The sequence below is a fragment of the Mercurialis annua genome, linkage group LG6 (genome assembly GCF_937616625.2).
Source record: "Mercurialis annua linkage group LG6, ddMerAnnu1.2, whole genome shotgun sequence".
Classification (NCBI taxonomy): Eukaryota; Viridiplantae; Streptophyta; class Magnoliopsida; order Malpighiales; family Euphorbiaceae; genus Mercurialis; species Mercurialis annua.
Window position 1 is genome coordinate 39,632,959 of NC_065575.1, and position 13,307 is coordinate 39,646,265.

General features: G+C 34.0%; 2 protein-coding genes across 3 annotated transcripts; both read left to right on the plus strand.

Annotated features, from left to right (window-relative positions):
- Positions 1-266: 266 nt before the first annotated feature.
- Positions 267-5,772, plus strand: LOC126687217 (kinesin-like protein KIN-14I). Of its 2 annotated transcripts, none has more exons than XM_050381684.2 (19): positions 267-677; positions 759-925; positions 1,015-1,158; positions 1,276-1,512; positions 1,610-1,681; positions 1,907-1,975; positions 2,062-2,139; positions 2,287-2,418; positions 2,502-2,583; positions 2,703-2,798; positions 2,881-3,054; positions 3,141-3,247; positions 3,332-3,510; positions 3,625-3,786; positions 3,882-4,135; positions 4,235-4,401; positions 4,532-4,732; positions 4,809-5,302; positions 5,383-5,772. In XM_050381684.2, exons 1-19 carry the CDS (start codon positions 548-550, stop codon positions 5,516-5,518), a joined length of 3,081 nt encoding a protein of 1,026 aa, XP_050237641.1. In that variant the 5' UTR covers positions 267-547; the 3' UTR covers positions 5,519-5,772. The 2 variants fall into 2 exon arrangements, with proteins under 2 accessions (XP_050237641.1, XP_050237642.1); XM_050381685.2 differs by having other exon boundaries at positions 5,386-5,772.
- Positions 5,773-6,997: 1,225 nt separating this feature from the next.
- LOC126687221 (uncharacterized) lies at positions 6,998-11,809 on the plus strand. Its single transcript, XM_056106367.1, has 12 exons — positions 6,998-7,329; positions 7,591-7,674; positions 7,873-8,006; positions 8,136-8,230; positions 8,933-8,997; positions 9,342-9,450; positions 9,509-9,566; positions 10,351-10,434; positions 10,490-10,664; positions 10,747-10,817; positions 11,206-11,320; positions 11,474-11,809. Exons 1-12 carry the CDS (start codon positions 7,117-7,119, stop codon positions 11,630-11,632), a joined length of 1,362 nt encoding a protein of 453 aa, XP_055962342.1. The 5' UTR covers positions 6,998-7,116; the 3' UTR covers positions 11,633-11,809.
- The last annotated feature ends 1,498 nt before the right edge of the window (positions 11,810-13,307 follow it).

Consider the following 13,307-nt stretch of genomic DNA (forward strand, 5'->3'; position numbering starts at 1 on the left):
ATTGAATATAATGTAAAAAAGTCGGAGACTTTAGGGTTATAAATTGAAATAAAAGGACTCAAGTGGAAAATAGTAGAAAATTAAAGGAGTTCAAACGATAATTACTCAAATTTGTTTAAAAAAAAAACAAAAGAAAACAAAGACATTGTATTTTAATTTAATTTTTTTTAAAATGGAGCGTAGGCTCGGAGACAGGCTCGGGAAGGAAATTAAAAAGAAAATGGTAGCAGCAGTAGCAAGAGAGTATAAAGCAGATAAAAAAGCAAGTATACCCACAATTTGTAGAACAAGAAAAAGGAAAAAAAAAAGCTAATGGAGACTGTGATTATGTAATCTTCTGCTTTCAACTTTCATAATTAATAAAACTAATCTCCTTATCAACACCAAACCCAAACAAACATCAAATCCCATTCTTCTCTCTGTATTTGATTTGGTTGAAGAAACTGTACAGAATGAAGAATTAAAGGCGGAATTTTGAGAAACGAAGACAAATAAGTGAGGAAATTGTTTGTTTGTTTGATTGTTGTCGTTTGGTAGGAGAAGTTAAATGGCGGGTGAATTAGGAGGAGGAGGAGCATTGTCGTTTTCAGTTGCGTCTGTGGTGGAAAATGTACTGCAACAGCATGGGAATAGACTCAGAGATCTTGATTTAGTCTCTAGGAGAACTGAAGAAGCTGGTATATTTTGTTTTTTTCTGTTATATATTTTTGAATTTGTAATTCATGAATTTTTGTGGCTGAATTGGCTAAGTTTTGCAGCATCTAGAAGACATGAGGCGGCCGGATGGTTAAGAAAGGCGGTCGGAGTTGTTGCGGCTAAAGATTTGCCGGCCGAGCCGTCTGAGGAAGAGTTTAGGCTTGGATTGAGAAGTGGAATTATTCTTTGTAATGCTCTTAATAAAGTTCAGCCTGGAGCTGTGCCAAAGGTTTAATACTGATTGATTTATTATTTTATTTTTTGCCTTTTTGAATTTGTTTTGATGTATTAATTGATTGAATGTTTGATTGTCTTCAGGTTGTTGAAAGTCCATGTGATGCAGCTCTTATTCCTGATGGAGCTGCATTATCAGCTTTTCAGTATTTTGAAAATGTGAGGAATTTCCTTGTGGCCATACAAGAGATTGGCCTTCCAACTTTTGAAGCATCTGATCTAGAACAGGTATGCTATTCAATAGCGAATTCGCCTAATAATTGGCGAGATGGGATTTTTGATACATAATTTGCAGGGTTGAGTAAGCTCTTATTTGTTTGTTAAGTATGTTTGATCTAATTTCAGGGAGGAAAATCTGCCAGAGTTGTAAATAGTGTTCTGGCATGTAAATCATACAGTGAGTGGAAACAAACTGGTGGAAATGGAGTATGGAAATTTGGTGGAAATGTGAAACCCTCTGTCCCAGCAAAATCCTTTGTAAGGAAAAATAGTGAGCCATTCATGAATTCCCTGTCCAGGAATTCGTCAATGACCGAAAGATCTTTGAATATTTTGTCCACTGACATTGACTCTAAGAAAATGGTTCGTGAGCTAGATTGTTTCAAATTTGTGCCTCTTTTTGCTTACTCTAGTTTAAATACTAAAACTGTAAATTTGCTTTGTTTTCTTCTTTATGCAGTCTAGTTCTGGTTCATTTAGTACACTGGTTCGTGCTGTTTTATTAGATAAAAAGCCTGAAGAAATTCCATCGGTAAGGAATTTGTCCAACTGCTGATACTAATTAACTTTAAGACTTGATAAAGAACAATATATTGAGCTACCTAGGTCTAGGTAGAAGTTATATAATTCAAAACAGTAAATTTTTCCAGAATTAATCATGATGTAGTATTCAGATTCACTATGCTGCATCTCCTTTTTGTTCTGCTGTTAATGTTTCTAACTCTATATCATGCTTGCTGCCTTTTGCATGCAATAGTTGGTGGAATCAGTGCTAAGTAAGGTTGTGGAAGAGTTTGAGCAACGCATTACAAGTCAATATGACCTGGTATTCTTCAGAACTTCACATACCTGCGGCGTTTTTGGTTTTCTGAAGTGTTCTTTTTGTTAACATATTGATCTTGTTACTTGAAGATAAAAACAAGTCCTAAAGACATGGCTGTTTCCCAGGGCAACAAATTTCCATTTAAACCTTCATCTGGTGATAAAAGGGTAATCCTTTGATTAATTGCTCTCCTTGTTAGACCAAAGTTACTACTAAAGCAAACATAACATTTTCACAATTTGGAAGGTTACGAATGTTATAGCTCTGAGTCACTCTTTTGAAGCTCTTTCTGTCTGTTTTATGAATCATTTTAGACTGAAGAAAAAACCACTAGAGCAATAAAGAAAGAGGAATGCTTTCATAAGAACCGCATTTCTGACGAGGAACTTAAAAATCAAAATTTGAAACAGCAGATGATCTTTGATAAACAACAAAGTGATGTTCAGGTATGATTAGTCAAATTGTGTACCACTTATTACATTCTTGATTACCGTAACATGCAGTTAATTATATTGCTCTTCAAAATTAGGATCTAAAGCATGCACTTCGTACCACAAAAGCTGGAATGCAGTTTATGCAAATGAAATTTCACGAGGAGTTTAGCAATTTAGGTAATTCCAAAGTTGATTCTCTTTCTGTAACTTATACTTTTCACATATGTGGAAGGAGCTGATTCAGGTCGAGAAGAGTTCTTATCAAACTTTAAATTCGTCTTTCTATTTCTTGATAGGCATGCATGTCCAAAGTCTAGCTCATGCTGCTTCTGGTTACCATAAGGTTCTTGAGGAAAATCGCAAGCTATACAATCAAGTGCAAGACCTCAAGGGTAAGTTGTTGCTTGCCTACACACTAGGTTTATGCTTGAATTGATAATGTAATGAACCTTAAAATCTTGTGTACATCACCAGGAAGTATCCGTGTATATTGCCGAGTGAGGCCATTTTTATCCGGTCAATCAAACTATTTGAGCATCGTGGATCATATGGAAGAGGGAAACATTGTTATTAACACCCCAGCAAGACATGGAAATGGGAGGAAGTCTTTCAGCTTCAACAAGGTCTTTGGACCATCTGCAACACAAGGTAGGCATTTTTTTATTTAGAATTTGTTCAGAAAACTACAAATTGACATTACAATTTACACTTTTTAATCCCTATTTGAATTGCAGCGGAGGTCTTTTCCGATATGCAGCCATTGATTCGATCTGTTCTCGACGGATTTAATGTTTGCATATTTGCATATGGTCAAACAGGATCAGGAAAAACTTTCACCATGGTAAAAATACTTTAGATCCTTTTATTTGCTGACAGTTTCTTCATAAATGCATAGCATGTTGAAGTTTTCTGTTCTTGTCTCCAGACGGGACCTAAGGAGCTTACAGAAAAAAGCCTAGGGGTTAATTATAGGGCATTGAGCGATTTGTTTCTTCTAGCAGAGCAAAGGAAGGACATCTTCTCTTACAATGTTGCAGTGCAAATGATTGAGATTTACAATGAGCAAGTGAGGGATCTCCTTGTCACCGATGGAAGTAACAAAAGATATCCTTTTGATTTTCTTCCCCTTTTCTCAAGTTTAACTTCAAAAGTCTTTCTAATATATTTTGATTTCAATTTATATCTACAATATATTTGCTATCCTTAATTTGTTGATACATTAGAAATTCGTAATAGCTCTCAAACAGGCCTGAATGTACCAGATGCAAACCTTGTTCGTGTTTCATTAACATCTGATGTCATTGATCTGATGAACTTGGGACAAAAGAATCGTGCAGTCGGTGCAACAGCCCTAAATGACCGTAGCAGTAGATCTCATAGGTAAGTTGTTAATTTCTTCTACTTGTTTCTCTTATGCATGATTCCACAACAATGCTATCAGTGGTAGTGACTTTCCTGCTTTTGTGAAATTGTAGTTGCTTGACTGTTCATGTTCAAGGGAGGGACTTGACATCTGGGGCTATACTCCGTGGTTGCATGCATTTGGTTGATTTGGCAGGAAGTGAGCGAGTAGACAAATCTGAAGTGACCGGTGATAGACTGAAAGAGGCACAGCATATTAACAAATCTCTTTCAGCTTTAGGTGATGTGATTGCTTCACTTTCTCAAAAGAACCCGCATGTCCCATACCGAAACAGCAAGCTTACTCAGCTGCTCCAAGATTCACTTGGTAAGGTCAAAGGAGCAGAATTTTATTTTCAGCATTCTCCGTTCTCTACTTTGTCTCACCGAACGTATTTATGATCTGGGATTATGATTCTTATTCCAGGAGGTCAGGCAAAAACATTAATGTTTGTGCACATAAGTCCTGAACCTGAAGCTGTTGGAGAAACAATAAGCACACTGAAATTTGCAGAGCGAGTAGCCACTGTCGAACTAGGTGCAGCTCGAGTAAACAAAGACAGCTCATCAGATGTTAAAGAGCTCAAAGAACAAGTTATTACATCTTCTTTGCATTTCCTCCTTACCTTAACTCCATTATAAAGTGCATTGTACAAGCTATTGATCTTTATCTCAACTTCTTCCTTCACTAACATTTTCTCTCTCTTTGTATTTCACTTTCTAGATTGCTAGTCTTAAGGCGGCGTTGTCGGCAAGCAAAGAGGGAGAATCAGAATTTGCTCAACATTCGGCATCTGGAAACTCTGAGAAGTACAGAAGAAAAGAAAATGATTCATCACCATTCAGTTCTAACCAGCGGCAAGGAGACGTTGCCACTGATACTAATAGCTTCCGGCAACCCATGGGCGATGTGGGCAACATAGAGGTGAATTAAACTTGCTTGATGTTTATTGATTAATGATGTGAGTAGCTACAAATGCTATAATATGCTGTATCTGCAGGTTCATACAAACTCTATACTGAGGCAAAAACGACAAAGTTTCGATCTTGACGAGTTATTAGCAAATTCACCTCCATGGCCACCAGTGATTAGTCCTAACACAAAATACGGAGAAGACGAGAAAGATGTAGGCCTAGGTGATTGGGTAGATAAAGTGATGGTGAATAAACAAGATGGTATTAACAGAGTGGAAGACCCTCTCGGGTGTTGGGAAACAGATAACAGGCATTTGCCAGATGCTTTTTACCAGAAACTTCTTACCGACTCTACAAAAATTTACCCCGAGCAATCCTATAACATGTTCACTGGTGGTAATAACCGCTTCAACTTGAATACTGGCGACGACATGGACGATCTTGACGCTGGCACTAGTGATTCATCAGAACCTGATTTACTATGGCAGTTCAATCAGTCCAAACTTTCTGGTTTAGCCATCGGAACCGAGTCAAAGAGTAAGAAACCAAATTTGAAAGCAGCAAAGAATTCCGACTTGAGGTATATACTTATATTGTTGAACATTTATACTTATATGTAATTTGTAAACAAAACATCCTGACAAGTTCATAATTGTGCAGCAGGAATTTAAATTCTACGCTAGGCCCTTCGCCGTCTAGGAAGTTACCAAACGGAGTTGGTGCTCCGGTAAACCGAGGCGGAAGGCAGCCACCAGCATCTGTTGATATGAAACGCAGAACTGCAAATAGAAAGTAGGAGTTTTAACCACGCTGAAACGAGATTTCAGATTTTTCTTTTTTCTTTTTCTTATATATAAAAATATAAATTTCTTGATTTTTTTATTTCTGAGAGAGAGGTTGTTTTCTTTCGATTTTTTCTGTATAATATCTATATAACACAGTAAAATGGAGCAATAATTGTAGTTGCTTGGTTTTTGATAAGGGATATATTTGTTTGCTCCTGTAAAATATTTATTTCAGACCCAAATATTATGATCTTGAAATTCTTTATAGTGCATTTGCAGACAAATAGAATGCACCGAATCTTGCAAAAACTGAATTTTTCTAATCTCTACAACCTTCTCTTGCAGTGCATTGTATTTCATTTTGATTTGCAGAGAAATAACAATAATTAACAAAACATTATAAAATTAAGCCGATTGATTAAAATAACATTAATTTTCTTCATATTTCTCGGATATTGAAATAATGAAATATCTGCAAGAAATGTTTCTCATGATGGAAAATGCTACGGCTACAGGTTTAATGACAATTTTTGTTTGACAGTGTTTCCTGCCTGATATTTTGACATGAAACTTAGATATGAGTCATCAAATTTTCAAGTCAGAACTCGACAGGACAGGGGAATGGATTTACATGGTGTATTCAACCTTAGACCACTACGCCACTGATAACATAACACCAGTGTCCTGTAGCCAATAAACCCTCGGCCAAGTCTTAAAAGTGATATTCGTGAAAATTTATTTTTATAATTAATTATAAATTACAGGCAAAAAGTACAAAAAAAACCCTCGTAGTTTTCAAAAAAGTACAAATAAGACCTTTTACTTTTTTGGGTTTAATTAAGCCCTCTTTATTTTCAAATAGAACAAATAACCCCTTTCATCCAACATCATTAGAAATACTCGTTAATAACTGACATATCTCTCATAATCATATAGGAAAAAAGTTCAAAAATAATTTTAATATTTAAAATATTTACCAAAAATTTGAGGGGTAAGTGTCCCAAAAATAAACTAAAAGGGTTTATTTGTTCGATTTTAAAATAATAAGGGTTTAATTGTTCAATTTTAAAAACACGGGGGCTTAATTGTGCCCAGATAAAGTAAAAGGGCTGATATTTACTTTTGAGAAAAACTCGAGGGCTTTATTGTACCTTATGCCATTTCTGATTGTGCATAACTTATTTAAGTAGTTATTTTTATAATTAAATAATTAACAAACTAATTAAATTATTAATCATGTAGTTAATTAATTTGCTAGAGAATCAACTATCAATGAAAATTTTCATGTATAAACTATTTACTTTAGTTTTATCTTTTAAAATAATTTTTATTATAAAACTTACAATTATTCCTGAAACTATTTAATACTTAATTAATTTAAAATCAATTTTTTAATTTGTTTCTAAAGTATCTCATTGTAAGATTGATTGAATTTAAATAGAAGTTCTCATATAATTAAACCATGAAATTTTAGTTTTTCTTAATTTTTAATAAATTATAAGGATGATATATCTTTGTTTTCAATTTTCTGTACCTTGAAGCTTGGCAAGAAGTGAAAGGATATAGTATTACAATAGAATTGTATAAGTGAAGCAAACACATCCGAGATATGGAATCCGGTTTTAATGGAGATGATGCTAGAGAAAAACTTAAAGGAATTCAAATAACCTCTCTGGATGACGAGGACGACAACAATGACTATGACAGTGAAGAAGAAGAAGAAGAAGAACAAGAGCCAGTAACACTGGGTTTGTTGGAGACGCCTGAGCACCCGCGGTCTCTTCTTCGTCAATTTTATCCATGCAAAGCTGGTGGCTGTCCGGTACCTACTTTAAATCTAACAATTGTCCAAAATTATATTTTAAATGATACAATTGTTTTAAGTTAAAACAAAAACACTGCTTCTAAACATTCTTATTGCTCAAATGGCTTGAGTTTTGCCTGGAATTGGAAACTGTACAGCTTATTATTAAATGAAACAATTTCTTTAAGTAAAAATAAAACAGTGTCTTTATAAACATTCTTATTGCTTGAATCAAATTGATTTTTGGCTGGAATATGAATCCTTTATTCTATCTTGCAGGCATGGCTTGATCCAATTAATATGCCATCTGGCAGGTCCTGTGTCTGTGATATATGTGGAAATCCTTTGCAATTTTTGCTTCAGGTATTGTCATCTAAAACTGTGGTGTAGCTAGAAGCAAAACCTATTGTTCTACTGTTCCTTTTTCAGTATTTTGCTCGTATTATCTTTCACTTCACTCTTACTCTCTCTTTTTCCTTCTGAATTTCTCTGCCATGCCGTTGAGAAGATAGAGAATCTTTGATAAAATTAACTGTTTTGATTGATTGATTGAGTTCCTAGGTCTATGCACCAATATCAGATAAGGAATCCACATTTCATCGAACACTGTTTGTGTTTATGTGCCCCATGATGTCATGTCTTCGTAGAGATCAACATGAGCAGAGGAAAAAGGGCGATGAGAAGCCATCACAAAGGTACTATAGTAGTTACTAGTCTTATATTGTAGTCATGTCCTGAACGATTTCAAGGAACAACTGGAAGTCTTTTCATTTTTGTATATTCTTAATGTTACATGCTTGTTTAATATGCGATTGTTTTTGTAGTGTGAAGGTGTTCCGTTGTCAATTGCCTCACCTTAACCCTTTTTACTCTAGTGAGCCGAGATCCAATGGAACTGATGAACCTTCTAAACCCGGAGGTAACTTGCTGTGTGAACTTCTATTTGTAGCAGTTTGTTGTGGGATTACTTTACAGAATCAGAATTATATAATGTGTATGTATTTTGTGGTCCTTGGAATTTATTAGTATGTATGGGCTAATATCACTTACTTTAGCATTTTTACATCCAGAGATGAGTCTTGAAACTCCAAGTTCTTGAATGAAGTACATGCAGTTTCTTAGTAAACAAATTTTTTCAACGTGTAATTGTATGATACAAATTGTAAAGTGATTATTTGAGAATATTTTAAGTGAACTGTGGAACCTGTTGCCACAGTTTGATTTTATTTATGTGCTGTCATTCTGAGATTTATCCTCAATTCTGCTAACAAGCAGTATACTTCTCTCACCTAACATCAGCAACTTTTGATGATATTAAGAGTGATTTTTTAAAATTTATCCCTGAAGAATGGTACGGAATGCATTAGAAGATGTTAGTTTAAGAGCTTATATTTGGATTTAAAATAAAAAGAAATGTTTAATCCATCTCTATGGATTGAATATTTTTGCTAAGCAATGATTGAAGATATTGTTTTGTCACAGTATGGTTGGAAAGGTCTTGCAATGTTGATGATTGAAAAGAATCAAATGATACTCTGGTTTGCTAGTGCATTTACATCCTTTCATCTCGTAAGTACTCATCACCACCTTCTTCTTTTTTCTGGACTTTTGGCTTTATTAGTTGCACTTTGTGATTGGTGTGGTACTTTTTTTGATAAGGGATATTATATTAAACCACAAGAAGTGGTTAAAAAGAACCGATACAAGAATTAAGTCAAAAGACTTAAGAGGAACAAAAACTAATCAAAGAAATAAAATGTCTAGACTTCTATAAACATCATTCCCGGAATAAGAAAATCTAGGATTAAAACATTTGTAAAAGGAGACTGCCTTGTGAATAGCACCCATCACTATCGAGCTTGCATCAGTTTCTTCATGGCTAAAAATCCGTTTGCAGTAGTTGCAAAATGGCACGGTACTGCTCACCAGCACACCAGTTCATATGAATACCTTTTGATACATTAACTGTGACATTCCTTACTTATAAATGAATGTACATTTACCTTTTTATTTCTTTTCATATTTCACAGAGTAAGCACTATAACCACCACGAAATTGGTTGTCAACAACTGAGTCTGTCTCAAATTCCTGGCTCTAGCTCCAATAATGGAAAAACCACTTCAACTGAGAGAAACAAAGGTCAGTTTATGCAATATGAACCTGGTGTATTACTCTAAAGTATATGAGTTCGCATTAGTTTATGGTGCATTACATCACATGTTGATGGAAGACATGTTAGTTGACTTACTGAAACCGTACAGAAAAAATTCAAACCAACCAAGTCAAACCAATTCAACCAAACCAAACCAAATATTACGGTTTAAAAGATTGCTGGTTTGATTTTGGTTTTGGTTTGGAAAATAGAAAAATAGTAAGTATTAGTCTGATTTGTGGTTTCAAAAATTATAAACCAACATAAACCAACATAAACCAAACCAAACCAATATATAAACGTATATACATATTTTTAAAAATAATATTTATATCACTATTTTTTAAAATTGTACTTGACAAAATAATATATTTAAATATCATCTAATGAAATAACTATTTGTATATTTATATTGATCAATAAATGTTATATTCCTATAATATTAAGATATTATATTAATAAAATGTAAAAATTTATAATATAAAAAAATTATAAAATATTTTTTTTATTAATCATTATTATAATTTGTTACATAAATATAATATTTATTTTTATGATGAATAAATATTTTTAAATTTTTAGATTCTTTTTATCTTAGATGATAAATAAATAATTTTTTGATGATGGTTTAAACTGGTTTCAAATAAAAAATTATCAAACCAAACCAAACCAATTTTGCTGGTTTATAACGCGTGTGGTTTGATTTTGGTTTGGAAATTTGCCAAACCAGTATAATTGGTGTGGACTAAAATATCAATAATAAACCAGTCAAACCAAACCATGTACACCCCTAACTGAAACCATTCTTATAACAGGCTATAGCCACTCCCGAACCTTGAATGTCTAAGGAATGATTAATGAATGGTTGACTAAATTTTATGCAACAGAATTGAGAGAAGCACGTGTTTGATGAGAATGAATCGATCTGTTTACACTCGTTTACAGCATCCTAGGGCTAGGATTCATTTATTGTATTTATGTATTGTATGCATGATAAAGAATTTTCCAAAATTTCACTTCAAATAGGATTTGGTGTTCTCATGCACTTGCTAGCAATGAACTGTGGCCAAAGTATGAGATAAGAATTGAGGATGAAAATGAGTTTGATTCCGATATGTCTGATGATAATGAACATGATAACCAATTGGTATCAAAGAAGAGCTCGGATGGCGTCATGGAGTCATTGTTAGACTGTTTCAAGGTGATGATTATTGACTTCTGTAATAGAAAATAGAACAGTTTTCGGACTTCCTATATGCTAAAATACTACTTTTGATGAACAGGCGGATAGCGATAAAAAATGCTGGGCTTCTTTCCTAGTACGAATAGCCAAAGCCCCAGGACAAGTTTTGAGGTAATAATATAATATTCATTTGATTTATAGCCCATGTGCTTTTCTAGCCCTTCTATTATAGATTATCCTTAATACATGAATCTGAAGTCTAATATTTAGTTGCTTAAGATATTTTGTGCACTCATTTAGTGTACATGTCTGAGCTTTACCTGGAAGACAACAGCTCTTTGCGGGATGTAAATGTTTATCATGTTTGGAGTCCTTTGTTTGACTATACAGATAAGAAAAGATATAAGTGAAATCTTAGTAGTTAGGTTAGGGCTATCTATAAAATAAAACTGTGCAAGCTGCACATGTAGTTAGCCATTTTTGGCATGCTGCAGAATAAACTATGAATATGCTGTATTGAATGCTGGTCTTTTTCTCCTGTGTGTCTCTGTCATAACAGGTATTGCAGGAATGACTCTGCAAGACCCCTGTGGAGTACATCGAGTGGTCGACCATCTAAACAAGATATTCCTAAGTGCAATTATTGTGGCAGCCGAATGATTTTCGAATTTCAGGTACGTGTAATTGAAAATGAACAAGTAACCAGGGAGACAAATGGTCATTTTGATCTAACATCAGAATGATTTTTTATTTTATTTTTTTAAAATCATTCAGTATCTTCTGTTATAATTTGAATCAGTAATATTCTTTGCATGTGTTGGTGTTAGATCCTACCTCAATTGCTTTACTACTTTGGAGTAAAGAATGAGTCTGATTCTCTTGACTGGGCAAACATCATCATCTACACTTGCAGAGCCTCTTGTGAATATGGTAGCAGTAACACGGCCTACAAGCAAGAATTTGCTTGGGTTCAACTAATGCATTAGCTTTTGCTCTAATGATTAGCAAAATTGATGAGAGGCCCTTGTTTTTCAAATGCAGGGATGATTCAGATCTCATTCTCAACAGTTTCGAGATATATTTATGGGGACATTGTTGTAGTGAATCATCTATTTCGATCACAATTTGCAGTTGAGTGAAATTTGGTGTGTCAGTTGTTAATTTTTTATAGTCTACTTTGAGAAATTAATTTGGAACAAAGGATCAATTCACCCCCTCAACTTGGCACAAAATATCAAATGAGTCATTTTCGTGGCTTTTGGTACAAACAGACCCAAAACTTGCATTTTCGTATCAAAAAAACCCGCAACTTGCGTTTTTGTATCAATAAGGCCCCTCTGACATAAAAAAGAGAGTGAGATTAATTAATACAAAATTTAGTCCTCATTAATCCTAATTCAACACTAACTTAACATAATTAAAATTTTAATTAATTATAATTAATTAAAACAGTAATTAATAAAAAAATTAGGGACTTTTTCTGCCCATTTCCCTAAATAGACCTAATTAAACCCTAAAATCCTAATTAAAATCTTAACAAATTCTAATTAAAAAACTTATTCACCGAAATGAAACAAAAATTTAACACACATTAAACCCTAAAAAACTCAAATTGAACCAAATTCCGCTGCCGCCTTCTTCCTCCTGCTGCCAACCAACCGCAGCTGACCCACCAACAGTAGACCCACCGGCAACCGGTGGCGTCAATTTTTTTGCAAAAATCACAAAAATCGACTCCAAATCTTAAAATTATTGCAAAAATCAACTTTGGATCTAATTTATTAGCAATAATTACTAACAAATATTCTCTAATAATCGAGCAGCAACCATTCGACTAGACCAGAACCCGTTCATCAGTAGCATAGCAGCAATCGTGCGTCGTTCGTCGATTGCAGCCGTTCGTCAACGTTCCTCTTATTGTTCTCGGTGGTGATGGTGGCGTTGCGGTGTGAAGCTCTATGTAGTTGAGTTTGTAGCGACAGAAGGACATGTTTGTTGAAGGAGAGGCTTCATTGTGTTGCAGAAATCAATGAAGAAGCTTCACTTTGGAAATCCATAAAATTGGAAGATTAGATAAAAAAAAAGGAACAAGGAAGAATAAGAGATTTGGGTGGATGGGGCGGCGGCTGGATTTTGTCCTTAGGAAAAAATTTGATTTAGGATTTTGTCCTTAGGAAGAAATTTGGCCCCTGAATTTTTATTTAAAAATTAATTTGATTTTTAAATTTTAAAAATATAAGGATTATAAATGAAAATTAAAAATAATTAAATGTTAATTTGAAAAATAAAATAAAGCTAGGGGTCATTTTAACCTTTTTTATATTTTAAAATGGAGAGTGTATCTCACTTGCGGAGGTGAGAGTGGGGGAGGGCCTATTTGATACGAAAACGCAAGTTTTGGGTCTGTTTGTACCAAAAGCCACAAGAATGACTCATTTGATATTTTGTGCCAAGTTGAGGGGGTGAATTGATCCTTTGTTCAATTAATTTGTCTCAAAACTCTTGTCCACTTTTAAGAAGTAACTAACTTTTACACTCAATTTTTCTATTTAAAATCTACTAAATGAGTAAATTGAAAGTAAATTGCAAGTGGACCCTTTATTAAATAAGGGCATGACAAGAAAAGTATGAAATTTTTATAAAATCAATAAATAACAAGTG

Excerpts from the sequence above, each read along its gene's own strand:
- LOC126687217 (XM_050381684.2), top strand. The coding sequence starts at position 548 with ATGGCGGGTGAATTAGGAGGAGGAGGAGCATTGTCGTTTTCAGTTGCG. Across the intron at positions 3,248-3,331 it reads CAGGAAAAACTTTCACCATG|ACGGGACCTAAGGAGCTTAC; the intron begins GTAAAAATACTT and ends TCTTGTCTCCAG. Across the intron at positions 4,402-4,531 it reads TTAAAGAGCTCAAAGAACAA|ATTGCTAGTCTTAAGGCGGC; the intron begins GTTATTACATCT and ends TTCACTTTCTAG.
- LOC126687221 (XM_056106367.1), top strand. The coding sequence starts at position 7,117 with ATGGAATCCGGTTTTAATGGAGATGATGCTAGAGAAAAACTTAAAGGA. Across the intron at positions 7,330-7,590 it reads GCAAAGCTGGTGGCTGTCCG|GCATGGCTTGATCCAATTAA; the intron begins GTACCTACTTTA and ends TCTATCTTGCAG. Across the intron at positions 8,231-8,932 it reads TGAACCTTCTAAACCCGGAG|TTGCACTTTGTGATTGGTGT; the intron begins GTAACTTGCTGT and ends TGGCTTTATTAG.